This window comes from Natrix helvetica (genome assembly GCF_964273705.1).
Source record: "Natrix helvetica genome assembly, chromosome: 2".
Taxonomy (NCBI): Eukaryota; Metazoa; Chordata; class Lepidosauria; order Squamata; family Natricidae; genus Natrix; species Natrix helvetica.
Window position 1 is genome coordinate 70,649,408 of NC_138552.1, and position 15,708 is coordinate 70,665,115.

Consider the following 15,708-nt stretch of genomic DNA (forward strand, 5'->3'; position numbering starts at 1 on the left):
TAAATTTCATGTTGCTGGATAGGGCCTATTGTTCAAGTCTGTCAAGATCTTTTTGGATCCTAAGCTTGTCTTCTAGGGTGTTGGCTATTCCTGCCAGCTTAGTTCCATCTGCAAATTTGATGATTTCCCCTTCTATTACCTCTTCTAAGTCATTTATAAAGATATTGAAGAGTACTGGGCCTAAAACAGAGCCTTGTAGTACCCCACTACTTACTTCCCTCCATGTAGATGTAGTACCATTAAGGAGTACTCGTTGAGTACAGTTTGTCAATCATTTGTCACCCATTTTTGTCAAACTGGCTGTCAAAAAGCATGGTTGCTTAGTTTTATCCAATGCTTTAATTTCTCTATAGATGGTTTGATTGACTGATCACAGAAGTGTGTTGGTGGGACACAGAGAAACACATTCTTGCTTCGGAATGGCTTTCACTTGGCAGCCAGATGGCACCAGCATTGTTTCCTTTTCAGTACTAGACCTAGTTTTACTTGTGTATTTGGGGCTTAACAGCAATGGCCTGCCAGTATTCTGCTGGTTTTTCGTTCAAGAAAATCTGTGCCTCTCTAAATCTGTGCTCATTGCTGTTTTAATTTTTAATTTTTTTATTCATGTATTTATTTTTATAGGAAGGAAGGAACGAAGGGAGGAAGGAAGGAAAGGAGGAAGGAAGGAAATGACAGGGAGGGAGAGAGGGAAGATTTTTTTAATGTTCTCTGCCAACTTCCCATAAGAAAACTCAATGGGGAAGCCAGCAGGAAGTCGGAGGTTGCTCTGGCTCTCACTGCTTTTTTGCCCAGTAATAGTCATTCTGTTTTTCTGTTTAGGTAAGGAAATGTCTCTGAAATGGTGACCCAACTAGGTAAGAGTTGTCTAGTGATAGTTTAAAGTGCTACAGTAGTGCCTAAACCTAGTGACCACCTTGTTAACACAAATTAACAAATTAGTTAGATTTTCACAAGTTAATGAATTGAGCTTAGAACAGAATAGAATTCTTTACTGGCCAAATGTGATTGGACACACAAGGAATTTCTCTTTGGTGCATATACTTTTAGCGTACATAAAGAAAAATAAAATAGAATACATTCATCAAGAATCATAAGATGCAACACTTAGTGATAGTCACTGGTTACTAATAAGCAATCAAATTATACTAGGAAACAAATAAAACAATATAAATTTTAAAGATACAAGTAACATGGTTGTAGTCATAAATGGAAAGAGATAGGTACTAGGAAGGAAGAGAATAATAATAGTAATACAGTCTTAATAGATAATTTAACAGTGTTGTGGTGATTAGTTGTTTAGCAGAGTGATGACATTTGGGGAAGAAACAGTCCTTGTGTCTAGTTGTTCTGGTGTGCAGTGCCCTATAGCGTCATTTTGAGGGTAGAAGTTGAAACAATTTATGTCCAGGATGTGAGGGGTCTGTAGATATTTTCACAGCCCTCTTTTTGACTTGTGCAGTATCGTCCTCAGGGGAAGGCAAGTTATACACATTGTTTTTTCTGCAGTTCGAATTATCCATTGAAGTCTGTGCCTGTCTAGTTATAGAGGTACAGATGACAGACTCAATAATTCCTCTGTAGAACTAAATCAGCAGTCCAACCAGTGCATTCTACCAGTGAAACATATTGTTTAGTGAATTCAAAGACAGAAGCTGTCTGCAGGCCAAATTACTTTGGTTTTTTTAAAAAAACTGTTGAGAGGCTATTAAGGAGAGGTTAAAAAAGAGAAAATCAAGAGAAGCCGTGGTGTTTTATTGGTGAATTGAAAGAGGAGATGCAAAAGATAAATAATAATCTAAACTTTTAAAATATAAACAGTATACGTAAAAATAGCCAGTGCATGCAGAGAGAACTTGCTAGAAATAATTAGCTTCATTACTCAATTTGAAAATCTCCTCAGTAATTTGCAAACCATACTGGAGACCCAGGCATTTTCAGATCATTCTGAAGCATTTGAATTTTTCAATCCCTCAATATTTTCATTTGTGGTATTGAGAGACCTCTAGTGGTGATATGGGGAAAATATTGGGTTTTTTTTTTTATTTTAAAAAGCATGTAGCGTGCTCCTTTTAAAGTTATAATGTACAATATCTAAGTAGATTATTTAGTAACACTTTAAGAGAACATTATTATGCTACATATGTCAATTGTAAATTTACCTGAAGAGGAGATTTTCTGTTGTGACTTTTTGAAGAATTTTCTTTCCAAAGTATAGGTATGTAGATATATTAGAAATATTTTCAATAACAGACTTGTTCTTTCAGATTCCTGTGGGTTAATGTCATGTTTTCAATCCCTGCCTCTGACTTCATTTATGACTTAAAAGCATTTAATCATATGTATGCTATTGTTTATATAAACACTGAAATTTTGTGACTGTGCTTCAGGCTGTCTCCTTACTTACGCATGCTATATGTGTTACTTTTTGGATAGCCCTATGTGTGCATCAGTTGATATTAGCATGAAGGAATAAAATCTCCCTTCCCTTTAAAAAATTGCCACCATGTTGCTTAATTATCACTTTCCTTTCTTGCAGGTACAGGAGAAAGTGGGAAAAGTACATTTATCAAGCAGATGAAGATAATTCATGGATCAGGCTTTTCAGAAGAAGAGAGGAAAAGCTACACGAAACTGGTTTATCATAACATATATTCTGCTATCCAAGCTATGGTGAGCGCTATGGATGCTTTACAAATACCATACTCATCTGAACAAAGCAAGGTATATTATTGCCCATGAAATCACTTCTGCTGTTATTATATAAATCAGATTAAGTAAAAATGCTCTGGTATAAATATATTCAGTCAATCTGGGTAGGGAAGGATTATTTCATGTGCAGGCATGGAGTAGCTGGAAATACGTAGTAATTCTATGGATTCTAACCAAGAATTTCAACCTTATGCTAAAACATGTATTATTTCACAGTGTGATTCGTTTATGTACATATGCAAAGGAGGCTGCAATAAGGTCACCAGATCTGGTTTGCAAAAATCTGGACCATCATTTGAAGATAGCAGCTTATTACTGTAGGTTACACAGTCAGCAGATCTTAGACTAGATTTGGCATGTTGAGTCCTTCCCAAGGATGTGGAGTAGGCAGATGTTTTGGTGGTGTCATCGCAGGGTGTAAGCTGTTCCTAGCAAAACTATCTTTGATATTCATTGCACACAAGAATTTCTTTTGCCACAGTGCTTCTATTTCTAGCTATAGTCTGTGTATATTGTGATTTTCTCCCATTTTTCTCTTCTAATCTGTTGTTTTTGGGTATTGCAGTGTCTACTCTCCAGACCTTTGTCTTTCTTATCAACAATGGTTAAGTCTGGGGTGTTATGTGGCAGGTGCTTTTCTGTTTTAATTCTAAAGTCCCAGAGCACTTTAGCATCTTCATTTTCTATTACATTATCTATTTTATGATCCCACTAGTTCTGGCTTGCAGGCACATATCTTGTAGATATTCCAATGCATCATTCTTTGCCATGCTGTTGTTTATAGTCAGTCTGTGCAAACTTCTTGCAACAGCTAACTAGGTGGTCCATAATTTCTTCAGCTTCTTTGCAGAGGCGGCGTTTACTGTCTGTTACTGCCTTCTCAATTTTGATGTTGTCTGTAATTGTTATTAAGGTTTGGTCTTGTGCAGCCAGAATTAGTCACTTTTCCAGTAGAATGGAGGGAGGGGTCACAGAAGGGTTATCGCAGCCTGATTGGTCCATTTGACTAAGAGAAAGCTTCTTAACCTTCGGCTTCTCCCGTTGGTTCCCAGTTTCCTCTCAGTCAAGGTCCAAGACTCAGGTTTGGTTCCTAGTTAGAGAGTTTTTATAGCTATTTTTGTATTGGATTTAGTGAAAATTGAGTATTCTAAATTTAATTTTTTTTTATAATTGGTCTGCCTTGCAGGGCTGTTGTTTACTGCCCTCGGAAGGCTGAGAGACGGGGGGGGCGTTCCATGCCTTCCCTCTCCTAAGGGGATCGCCCGGGCTGATGCCTGGAGTCTCGGGCGTGCTGGGCGGTCCTATTACCTCTATTGCTTCCTCGTCTGCAGAGAAATGTTTCAATTGCTTTGAGTCGCAGCGCGCCGGGGTTTTTCGGCGCGAAAGCGGCAGATCGGCTTCTTTTCCAGTCGCTTTAATCCCGGGACCGGTTGCAGCTCGCGGCAGCGACGCGGGGGCGTTTTTCTTGCCTCAGGGAGTGTTTTTTTCCGGCTGTCTCAGTGAGTGCTGGCTAGGATTGAGGCGGCGCGCTTGCGAGTGGTCGCCCAGAGGCTCAGGAAGCGAAGGGCAAGGTCGGCGGCCATTTTTGGGCGCGCTTTGTCGGAGGACCGCCCAAAGAAGCCGGCGGCCATTTTGACGCACATGGCTGGGCCTGCAGCACGTAGAGGCCGGAGGAACGTGTTGGTGCGAGTGGCAGCGTTGCCAGAAGCCCGGAGCAGGCGATTCTCACCAGGTAAAGGGCCGTAGCTGCTTAATTTCTCTGCCTTTCGGACTTTTCACCACCTGGAGCACGTGAGTGGGGCGATGGCGGAGAGATCAGAGTCCCAGCAGGCCGCGCCGTCTCAGGCCGGCGAAGATAGGGCGGATCCCACCCCCCCAGCTAGGCCTCGAGCTTCTAGGCCTTGTGCAGAGGAAAGGCCTTCAAGGGCTCTGCAGAGAGATGAGCTCAGGCGATCCAGGGCCATTGAAAAAGTCATTGAAAGGGCTGAGAAAAGGCAGGCCCGGGATCTTAGGCCTAGATCCAGATCTCCACGTCCTTTGGCTTCCTGCCCTTCTCCTCCTGTGGCCAGGGGGTTTAGCCCTTCATCTTCATCTGCCTCCTCATGCAGATCTGATAGGAGTCAGGGGCGGGGGGACCCTCGCTCTCCTTCTCCTTCCCGGGGGACTAGAGGGGCAGATAGGGAGGACCCTCTGGAGGGTACATCTGCAGGCCCGGGCAGGGGCAGAAAACGTAGCAGGGCCCATGTGGCACCAGACTATGATTCAGAGGGCGATGAGGAGGTTCTGGAACACCTCCCTGAGAACCTCAAAAGGCTTATTTCCGCGGCCATTTCTAGGGGCATAGCCCAAAGGGACAGGCCGTACCATCACAGTAGGATTACTCCTTTTAGTAGATCTAGGTCTAGGGCTTCTTCCCCCTCCCTCATGAGTGAGGTCTCCTCAAGGGGGGAGGCAATGAGGGATGATTGGGGGTTTTCGGAGGAGGAGGATGCGGCTCCCGAGCCGCCTCGTTCCTCAAACCTTTTCCTCCAGGCCATGTTCAAACCTTTGCTTAAAAAGGCTAGGAGGACCACCAAAGTAGGCACTGGGGACCCCACAGTCCCGCCGCCCACAGATCCGGACATGGTCATGTTCTCGGCGACGGCCACCAATAAGGAGGAGATCCCTGCTCCTCCCCTTTTCTTGGAGGTAGCTACTAGTCAGTGGGCCCGTCCTTCTAACTTTTCTCCTCCTGGCAGCAACGACCGTCGCGCCTATAACATGGAAAAGTCGTTTGTGCAGGCTATTCAGCTTCCAGTCATAGATCAGCCCATTGCAGCTCTAGTCTCCTCTTCCCCAGTGGTCTCGGGGGATGCGGCAGACAAGCTTAAACCAGAAGACAAGAGGGCGGAGCTCACTTTACGTAAAAATTATAAGGCCTCTGCATGGGCGGTGTGAGCGGCGGCTGCTGCTTCGTACTTCAACCGCACGACGGTGATGTGGCTCCGCCAACTTCAGGATCGGATCCCGATACAAGACGAACGTGTACACCAGGATTTGGCTAAAATTATGGCGGCGTGTCAGTACTCAGCTGACGCGACCTTAGATGCTGTTAGGTTCGGTTCTAGTGCCTTAGCCACTTCTGTGGCCGCCCGTCGGCTCCTGTGGCTCAGGAACTGGCAGATGGACTATAAGGCCAAATGGGATTTGGTGGCAGCCCCCTTCACGGGTACCAATTTGTTCGGGGCTTCCTTAGAACCGATTTTGGTGGAAAACAAAGATAAGAAAAAGGTTATGCCTACTTCCACCAAGAAGGCTGAGTCCCGTAGTCAACCTTTTCGCAGGACCCAGTTCAAATCCTATGACAGGGATCAGGAACAGCGTTACCAACCGTACAGGCAGGATAGACAGTTCAATAGGCAGAACTTTCAGGATCGTTCTAGGTATCAGCCGCAGTCCAAGCGGCCCTTTCGTGGGGGGGGTGGCCATCCCTTCCGCAGAGGGAAATGACTCGAACCCGAGTCATCCCATCGGAGGTCGCCTGGCACTGTACGCGGACAAGTGGGATCAGATCACATCAGACGGTTGGGTCAGGGCGACCGTTCGCCACGGCCTAAGGTTAGAGTTTCTCTCCAGCCCCCCGAGCTTTTTCAAGGTCTTCCCCCCGGCTCGAGATCCGGAGCGGCATGGACCTCGCGGTCGTCCACCTACTAGACATCAGGGCGGTGGAGGTCGTTCCGGAGCCGGAGAGGGGTCAGGGCTACTACTCTCACCTGTTCGTAGTCCCAAAATCCTCGGGGGGTTGGAGGGCAATTCTCAACCTGAAACGCCTGAACCGTTACCTAGTCTACAGGCGGTTCAAGATGGCATCCCTAAAATCAATCCTGCAGTGCATTCGGAAGGGGGATTACATGGCCTCGGTAGATTTGACGGAGGCCTACCTCCACATCCCCATTCTTCAGTCTCACCGGCGTTATCTCAGGTTTTCTCACAGGGGCAGGCATTACCAGTACCGAGCTCTCCCCTTTGGTCTAGCCTCGGCTCCGCGGACATTCACCAAGGTCCTGGCAGCACTGGCGGCTTACCTACGTTCCATCCCGGTGAGACTTCAGTGCTACTTGGACCACGTCCTTGTCCAGGCGGGGTCCCTTCCCAGAGCCACGTCGGATCTTCGGCTGACGATCCGTTGGCTCCAGGCGTTGGGGTTTTCCGTGAACTTTCCCAAGAGCCACCTGTCCCCATCCAGGCAGATCCTCCACTTAGGGACAGTGATAGACTCAGTGTCAGGGAGGGTCCGCCTATCCCCAGACCGCCTGACCAGCCTGCGTCAACTGGTCTCGTCCGTAAGAAGAAGAAGGTCTGTTTCCATCCTGACTTTGTCTCAACTCCTGGGGAAGATGGTCTCTTGCATAGGGATAGTTCCCTGGGCCCGGCTTCACCTGTGTCCACTGCAATGGGTCTTGATTCCGGTCCAGAGACGAATGATGAGCAGCTCCTTACGCCCTGTTCCTGTACCGGCGGAGGTGAGGCTTTCTCTTCGGTGGTGGATGTCCCCGGCTCTGCAGCAGGGAGCGTTGTTTTGGGAGCCGGAGAGGGTGACCATGACGACGGATGCGAGCCTCTTCGGCTGGGGGGCAGTGACAGACTCCGACATGGCCCAGAGGCGTTGGCCGGTCTCAGATCTCTGCCACAACATCAATTGGCTGGAGCTGAAAGCCGCGAGGCTTGCCCTTCGGACTTTTCATCACCGCCTGCGGGGACGCCATGTTCTCCTGCTCACGGACAATGTGGCGACGAAGGCTCATGTCAATCGTCAAGGGGGCACCCACTCCCGCGCTCTCTGGCGGGAGGCACAGTTGTTGGGCCTGTGGGCAGAGAGACATTTGGCTTCGATCGTAGCGGAGCACATCTCGGGGGTGTCGAATCTCCAGGCGGATTGGCTGAGCCGCACGGCTCTGGACGATGGCGAGTGGCAACTGGGCACGGAGTTGTTCCGGAAGATCTGCATCAGATTCGGCTCGCCCCTTGTGGACCTGTTCGCCTCCCCCGACAACGCCCAGCTGCCGCTGTTCTTCACCCGGTTCCAGACCCCCTCGGCGGAAGGAGCGGACGCCCTCAGGAGCCGGTGGCCTCCGGGCCTTCTTTATGCCTTTCCTCCCCTTCCCCTCATTCCCCGAACGATAAGGAAGGTAGTCACAGAGAGGGCTCTCGTTATCCTGCTAGCCCCGCACTGGCCGAGGAGACCATGGTTCGCGGACCTGGTCCAGCTGTCGGTAGTAGATCCCTGGAGGATTCCCCCAGGGGAGGTCGTTCTGCGTCAGGGTACCGTGCATCACCCATAGCCACAGTGGCTTCATCTGACCGCCTGGCTCTTGAACGGGGGATTTTGAGGGGGCGGAGGCTATCATCGGGAGTCATAGCCACCTTAGAGGCGTCCAGGAGGCCTTCCACGGTTAGGATTTACAACGCCACCTGGAAGGCGTTTGCAACATGGTGTGTTCCACTGGGGTTGGACTCCTCTAGGGTTACCGTCCCGGACATGTTGGAATTCCTCCAGAAGGGATTGGAGGACGGCTTGTCGCATAATACCCTCCGGCGACAAGTGGCGGCTTTGGCCACCATTTTGGGGGGGGGGAGGGTTCTCCGACTCTTTCCCGTTCCCCCCTGATTAAGCGTTTCCTGAAGGGGGCGGCTAATATCCGTCCACCTCCGGTTCATAGATTTCCGACCTGGGATCTGACCCTGGTTCTCCAGGCCCTGACGAGCTCTCCGTTCGAGCCACTTAGGACGGTGCACATGCGTCTGCTTACCCTTAAGGTGGTGTTTTTGGTGGCCATTACATTGGCCAGGCGCATCTCAGAGTTGGGGGCCCTTTCTTCCCGCAGTGACCTGTGTGTAATTCACCAGGACAGGGTGGTCCTTCGTTTGGATCCTTCGTTCATTCCGAAGGTAAATTTACAGTTTCACAGGGCCCAGGAGGTCGTGCTCCCGAATTTTTATCCCAACCCTTCGAGGGAGCAGGAGTTGGTGTGGCATAAGCTGGATGTTCGCTGGGCTGTTCGCATATACCTAAAGCGGACTGAGGGCATTAGGAGGACCGAGGCGTTGTTTGTTTCCTTTCATCCAGGCTCGTTAGGACGCAAGGTGTCTTCTTCCACCATCGGACGATGGATTAGGTTGGCCATAGTTGAGGCTTCCGGGGCTTCCGGGAAGCCCCCCCCGTCAGGGATCACTGCTCACTCCACCCGCAGTGCCGCTACATCTGCGGCTTGGGCCACCAGGGCGCCCTTCGAGGATATTTGTAGGGCGGCTGCCTGGGCCTCTCCTACGCCTTTTATTAGGCATTATCGTTTGGATGCTTATGCCTCGGCTGAGGCATCGTTTGGCCGGAGGGTCCTTCAGAGGGTGGTGGCCGATTCCTCACCTGGGACCCAGTCTGCCCGCCCGGGGACGTAGCGTGGGTATGTCCCTTCTGTGACCCCTCCCTCCACTCTACTGGAAAAAGAACGTTGGTCTTACCTGAACATTTTTTTCTGGAGAGGTGGAGGGAGGGGTCACATTCCCGCCCTAGTTAGTTAGACAGGGTCCGGGAGGTGTAGAATCGGGAGGCCCCGGGGGGGCTTGTCCTTGTTTGTGTTTAACTTGCAGGTGCTGACCGTGACATCGCGGAAACTGGGAACCAACGGGAGAAGCCGAAGGTTAAGAAGCTTTCTCTCAGTCAAATGGACCAATCAGGCTGCGATAACCCTTCTGTGACCCCTCCCTCCACCTCTCCAGAAAAAAACGTTCAGGTAAGACCAACGTTCTTTCGTCTCTTTCTTCCATTTTCCTGCTTTTATCTATTGCCAGGTTTTATTATTATCTGTTTTGCCTGGTAGTTTTTTATATACTGGCCATGTAAGGCTTTTGATCTCTCCAATACTGAGTAATCCTTCATGATGTAGTAGCTTAATTCCATCTTCGTCACTGTCCTTCAGATATTCTTCCAATGTCCTTTTTTATTCTTCAATTCTCTAGTGTGCATAAAACAGTCCATGCCCACTCGTTTTCCTTGGTAAGTAGAGTCTGTTATTGTATGGGTGAAGGATATGATTTATAGTCATCATGTTTCTAGGTCTTTCTCTGGCCACGCCTCCTTTGCCTCTTCTGGCTCAGTTTTAAAAACTCAGTCCGCCCGATAAGACTAGTTTTGGGGAACTCTCAGTTTTTGAGTAAATAGACTGGGTTCTCCAATAGTAATTTTAGAGTATTTTATGTATTAATATTAAGTTGTTATTAGGATTTTTCCCCAGATTTTATTATTTTGGCTTTTTATTTTCCTTTTTCAATTTTTGCCAAGAAGAAGATTTTACAAAAGTAAGGCTGAGGCAGTGATCGGTTCCACAGCTGCTTAGTAGCAGCTGGGGGAACAAGCGAGGCCGCTCGTCCGGCGTCTGCTGGCGAGCGCAGGGAAGGACAGCAATCCCCGTGTTTCCCTGGTCGCTTTGGAGAAGAGGCTTTTAAAAAAGCCCTTGCTTTTCCAAACGGCGTCTTTTGCCGATCGGGAGAGCGGCGGCCATTTTGAAAAGCGCTGCTTTGGCGCGCTTTTCGGCTGCAGCCAATTGGGAGCACCTGGACCTTAAGTGAGACTTTTGGCGCGCAGAAGAGCCGGCGGCCATTTTTTTGAAGCGTTTTTGCCTACCGGACAGCAGCAGCAAGCAGCAGAGCTCTCCGCCTCAACCAGACAGCCGCGGAGGATTGCGAGGGCTTGCCTGGGTCTCCAGCAAGCCTGAAGTTCCCCAGCCACCTAAGGGGAAGCGGCAAGGAGTGTCCTGGTGCCTGATCCAGCCTCCCAACTGAATCTGCAGACGCTTCTGGAGCCGTCGGGCCAGCGTCCACTGCCCTTCCCTCAGCAGCGACCTCTTCGACTCAAGATCAACCAAGGATGGCTGATGAAGGTTTGGAGCGAAGGGAGGAGCTGGCAGGGCCATCTGCAAAGCGCAGTAGGCCAGATCCCTCAGGCCAAGGGAGAAAGGGAAACAAGGGCGCTGGGGGAAAAGCTTCCCACTCTTCAGCTGGGAGCAAGGCCCCCAAAATTCAAGGGGACAAGGGGCAGGACTCCCTAAAGGACAAGTCTGCTAGGCCCCAGGTTCCCTCTGCACCCTTACCAAGTGAGGCTGGGCCAGTTCCTTCCCCACCCATTCAGAGGGAGATAGAGCAGGGGGAGGAAATGGGGGATAGATCTCCATCCTTCTGTGATAGGGATTCCATGTCAGGATCCCCTGCAGCCTCTCTGGGTTACCCAGGTTCTCCTAGCTCTTCAGTCAGGGAGGATATCCCCTCCTTTCAATGTTGTTTTCATGCAGAGGATCAGAGAGATCCTCCTAGGGGTGCCAGGGGACAGGCCTATGACCAATCCAGGCCTGTAGAGGACAAGGGCCCAGCTATGTCAGCAGAAATGAGGGATCTCATCACGCAGGCTATTTCCCAGGGTGTGGTAGAGGCCATGAGGCTACAGGAAGGCAGGGGTGGCAAGGCCTCTAGGTCTGTTCGCCCCCTGGGGGAAAAGAGGACCAGAGTGCTCGATTCCCCGGGCACTTCTATCACCACAGAGGTGTCTACGTGGGAGGAGGAGACTGCTGAGGAATTTGCTCTCTCGGAGGATGAGGATATGCCTCCAGACAAGCCCTCCTTCACTGGTCTCTTTAAGCCATCCTTGTTCAAGGCCATTCTACACAAGGCCAGAGCCTCTACTGAGCTTGGTGCCAAACCTAAGGACAAGGAAGTCCCCTCTACATCCCAGGACCTCATGGCAGGGCTGTTCAGCGAAACAACCCCTGACCCAGAACTGATACCAGTCCCTGATATGTTCATGGAAGTTATCCAGCGCCAATGGGCGCAGCCAGGTACCCTGGCCAACCCCAGTGGCGCAGACAAATCACTGTATCCCTTAGAACCTAGGCTGGAGGATGTATTGAAACCTCCAGAAGTGGATGCTCCTGTGGTCTCTCTGACCTCTAATTCTAATCTCCCGGCCGAGCTATTAGAAGGGTTAAAGGCAGAGGATAAGAGGGCAGAAAAAGCTTGTCTCAAAACGCACCAGGTGGCTGCCTGGGCGATCAAAACCTCCACTTCTGCCTCGTTCTTTACGAGGGCATCCCTATTATGGCTGCGCCAACTCAGATCTCAGCCCCCATCTGAAGCATCTCGTTGGCGACATGATCTTAACAAGATCATTACGGCTGTGGAATATGCCTCTGATGCGTCCCTGCATGCAGCGAAATTCGCCTCCAGGGCACTAGCATCTAACATCACTTCTCGCCGCCTGCTTTGGCTCCGGCACTGGCAGGCGGACATGAAGGCAAAGTGGAAGCTGGCTTCAGCTCCATTCAAAGGGGACAACCTCTTTGGGGATTCCCTAGAGAAATTCCTAATTGAGACAAAGGATAAGAGGAAGATTCTTCCTTCCACCTTCAGGAAGCATGACAGAAAAGGTCAGGGCTTGTTCAGGAAACAGGCCTTTCGGGCACAGGAAGGTGCCCAGGGCTCCACCTCTTCCTATTCCTCCCAGAGACAGTTTAACCAGTCCTCTGACAGGTCCCAGGAACGAAACAACTTTTCTTCCAGGGGCAGACAATCCAATCAAGGGTCCTTTCGGAAGCCCTTTCGTGGGGGCTCCCACAACCGTCAGTTTAGACCTGGGAAGTGACCGTCTGGGGTCTCCTCCCATCGGGGGCTGCCTGCAATTCTATGCAGACCGTTGGGAGGAAACAACCTCGGACAAGTGGGTCTTAAATACCATCAGGAGGGGTCTAACCTTGGAGTTTCTATCCTTCCCTCCGCGGACCTTTGTTCGCTGCCCACTATCCAGGAACCCTGTAAAGAGGGCTCTCATGCAGGCAGAAATAGATCATCTTCTGCAGATCAACGCAATAGAGTCAGTTCCTCCAGAACAGGAAGGGAGGGGGTTCTATTCCATTCTCTTCCTGGTCCCCAAGAGTTCAGGGGGGTGGAGGGCCATTTTAGATCTGAAGCGCCTGAACAGACATCTGGCCTACAAGCGCTTCAAAATGCAGTCTCTTCAGTCGATCCTAAGCTGCATGCGACAAGGGGATCTGCTCACCTCCATCGATCTCAAGGAGGCATATCTGCATGTGCCCATCCATCCCGCACACAGGAAATTCCTGCGCCTGTGTTACAACGGAAAGCACTTCCAATACAGGGCGCTTCCGTTCGGACTTTCTTCTGCTCCCAGAACGTTCACGAAGCTTCTTGCAGCTGTGGCGGCCCACCTGCACAAGCTTCCAGTCCGCCTGGAGTGCTATCTGGACGACATCATCATCCACTCAAGGACTCATCAACAAGCGGTGAGAGATGTAAACATCACAGTTCACACCTTACAGGACCACGGGTTTTCCGTAAACATGGAAAAAAGCAACTTGACTCCTGCCACACGCATACAACACCTGGGCGCCATAATAGACTCGGTATCTTGCCAGGTGTCCCTGTCTCCGGAAAGAATCCGCAACCTCAGGAGCAGAATCCGGTTGTGTTGCAAGAACAGGTCTTGGCAGGTAGTGCAACTATCCCAACTGTTAGGGATCATGATTTCTTGCCTCAACATAGTTCCCTGGGCACGTCTTCATGCAAGGGAGCTGCAATGGTTCTTGCTTCCAATGCAAAGAGCAAAGATCAGCAACTCCACCAGGAAAGTTCGCATCCCACCAAGAGTGACTCGGTCTCTGAATTGGTGGCAGTCTCGAGCAGTGGAGAAGGGCTGCCTATTCAGAGAACCCGACAGGATCGTGGTAACGACCGACGCCAGTCTCTACGGTTGGGGGGCGCATTGCCAGGGTCAGTTGGTGCAAGGCAGGTGGTCCAGCGCGGAGGCAGCCCGGAGCATCAATTGGCTAGAGCTCAGGGCAGCCCGGCTGGTGCTGAGGAGATTTGCAGAACAGCTGAAGGGGCACCACGTTCTGCTACTGACCGACAATGTGGCCACAAAGGCTCACGTGAACCGGCAAGGAGGGACCCACTCCAAAAGACTCATGTCAGAAGCGGAGGCCATAGGGCGATGGGCAGAGATCCACTTAGCGTCGCTGAGGGCGGATCACATCTCCGGAACCAGCAACGTGAGTGTGGATTGGTTGAGCCGTCAGACCATCGACAACTCAGAGTGGCAACTTCATCCGGACCTGTTCGCACAGGTGGTAAGGAGGTTTGGTCTCCCTCAGGTCGACCTGTTTGCAACGGCGGCAAACACACAGCTCCAGCGGTTCTTCTCCCGCTACAAGTCAGCACAAGCGGAGGGGACGGATGCCCTGAGGTCCAACTGGCCTCCAGGTCTGCTTTACGCGTTCCCGCCCCTCCCCCTGATCCCGCAGGTGATCTACAAGCTGCTGAAGGAGGGGGCGGAGCTGATCCTGGTGGCTCCACATTGGCCCAGGAGATCCTGGTTCGCGGACTTGGTCGATCTGTCTGTGGAACAACCGTGGAAAATTCCTCCAGACCAGGTATCCTTGCGTCAGGGGGCCATCAACCACCCAGAGCCCCAGTGGTTGCAGTTAGCCGTCTGGCGCTTGAGGGGCAGCTTCTGAAGGACCAGAGCCTCTCAGACAGCGTCATTAAGACTATCCAAGCGTCCAGACGTCCGGCCACTACTCGTATCTATGACGCGACTTGGGCTGCCTTTTCTACCTGGTGCAGCCAACTGGACATTGACAGTGTGGAAGCATCCATCCCTCAGTTGTTAGACTTCCTACAAGAGGGCTTGGACAAAGGACTGGTGCCAGCCACACTCAGGCGCCAGGTTGCTGCATTATCCACCATCTTAGCCAGACACCAACTTCAATCCCTGAGTCACCATCCTCAGGTCAAGAGTTTTTTGAAGGGGGCTTACAACATTCGACCCCAGGTGGTGCACAGGTACCCGACCTGGAACCTACCCTTTGTCCTGCAGGCATTGACAGCGGCTCCCTTCGAACCTTTGAGGAAGGTCTCTCTTCGACATCTGACCCTTAAGACTGCCTTCCTCATAGCCATTACTTCAGCCAGAAGGGTATCTGAGATTGCGGCCTTCTCGGCCAAGGAAGAATTGTGCATCATACACCCAGACAGGGTCATCCTACGGTTAGACCCCGCCTTCATGCCGAAGGTGAATTCTCATTTTCACAGGTCTCAGGAGGTGATCCTCCCGAATTTCTGTCCCAGCCCTCAACACTCCAAGGAGTGCAGGTGGCACAAATTGGATGTGCGAAGGGCAGTCCGCATTTACCTGAAACGAACTAAGGGCATCAGGCACTCCGAGGCCTTCTTTGTGTCTTTTCAACCAGGCTCGCTGGGGCGCAAGGTGTCATCTTCAACCATAGGTCGGTGGCTGCGGGCTTGCATTAAGATGACATATGACCTTCAGGGCAAGCCGGTTCCACCTCGTGTAACGGCACACTCCACCAGAAGTGCGGCCACGACCGCGGCCTGGGCGACTCAAGCATCTATTCTGGACATTTGCAGAGCGGCCACGTGGGCGTCTCCCACGGCCTTCATTAGAAACTACAAGATCGATTCCTTTGCCTCTGCCGAAGCCTCCTTTGGCCGTAGAGTGTTACAGAAGGTTATTGAGGCTCCAGACAATGCTACTTCTTCCCGCCCTGGGACACCATTGATTGGGCATGTCCCTTCCTTGGACTCTCCAAGCAGCGCTATGGAGAATGACCGTTGTCTTACCTGAACGGTCGTTCTCATGGCGCTGCGGAGAGTCCAAGACCCACCCAGGGTAATTGTTTAGCTCCGAGATTGTATCTTTACACAGGTGTGAGCTGAGGACATCTTCGTCGGACAAGACCTCGTTTTTAAAACTGAGCCAGAAGAGGCAAAGGAGGCGTGGCCAGAGGGGGAAAAATCTACTCAGTCCTTGGGCAAACAGGCTGTGTTAACCCTTCCTTGGACTCTCCGCAGCGCCATGAGAACGACCATTCAGGTAAGACAACGGTCATTCTGAAGAATTTCTATGTGGCCATTAACACTTGTCACCAATTTGAT

General features: G+C 50.7%; 1 protein-coding gene across 3 annotated transcripts in view; it reads left to right on the plus strand.

Moving 5' to 3' along the window:
• Positions 1-15,708, plus strand: part of LOC309386538 (guanine nucleotide-binding protein subunit alpha-14-like) — a 52,833-nt gene that overhangs the window by 13,997 nt on the left and 23,128 nt on the right. The window contains exons 2-3 of one of the 3 annotated variants that reach the window (XM_081942029.1): positions 823-857; positions 2,540-2,724. In XM_081942029.1, the coding sequence (XP_081798155.1) occupies positions 842-857; positions 2,540-2,724 (201 nt within the window). In that variant the 5' untranslated portion in view covers positions 823-841. The remainder of the gene's footprint in view (positions 1-822; positions 858-2,539; positions 2,725-15,708) is intronic. The other 2 variants (XM_081942028.1, XM_081942027.1) reach the window with 2 other exon arrangements.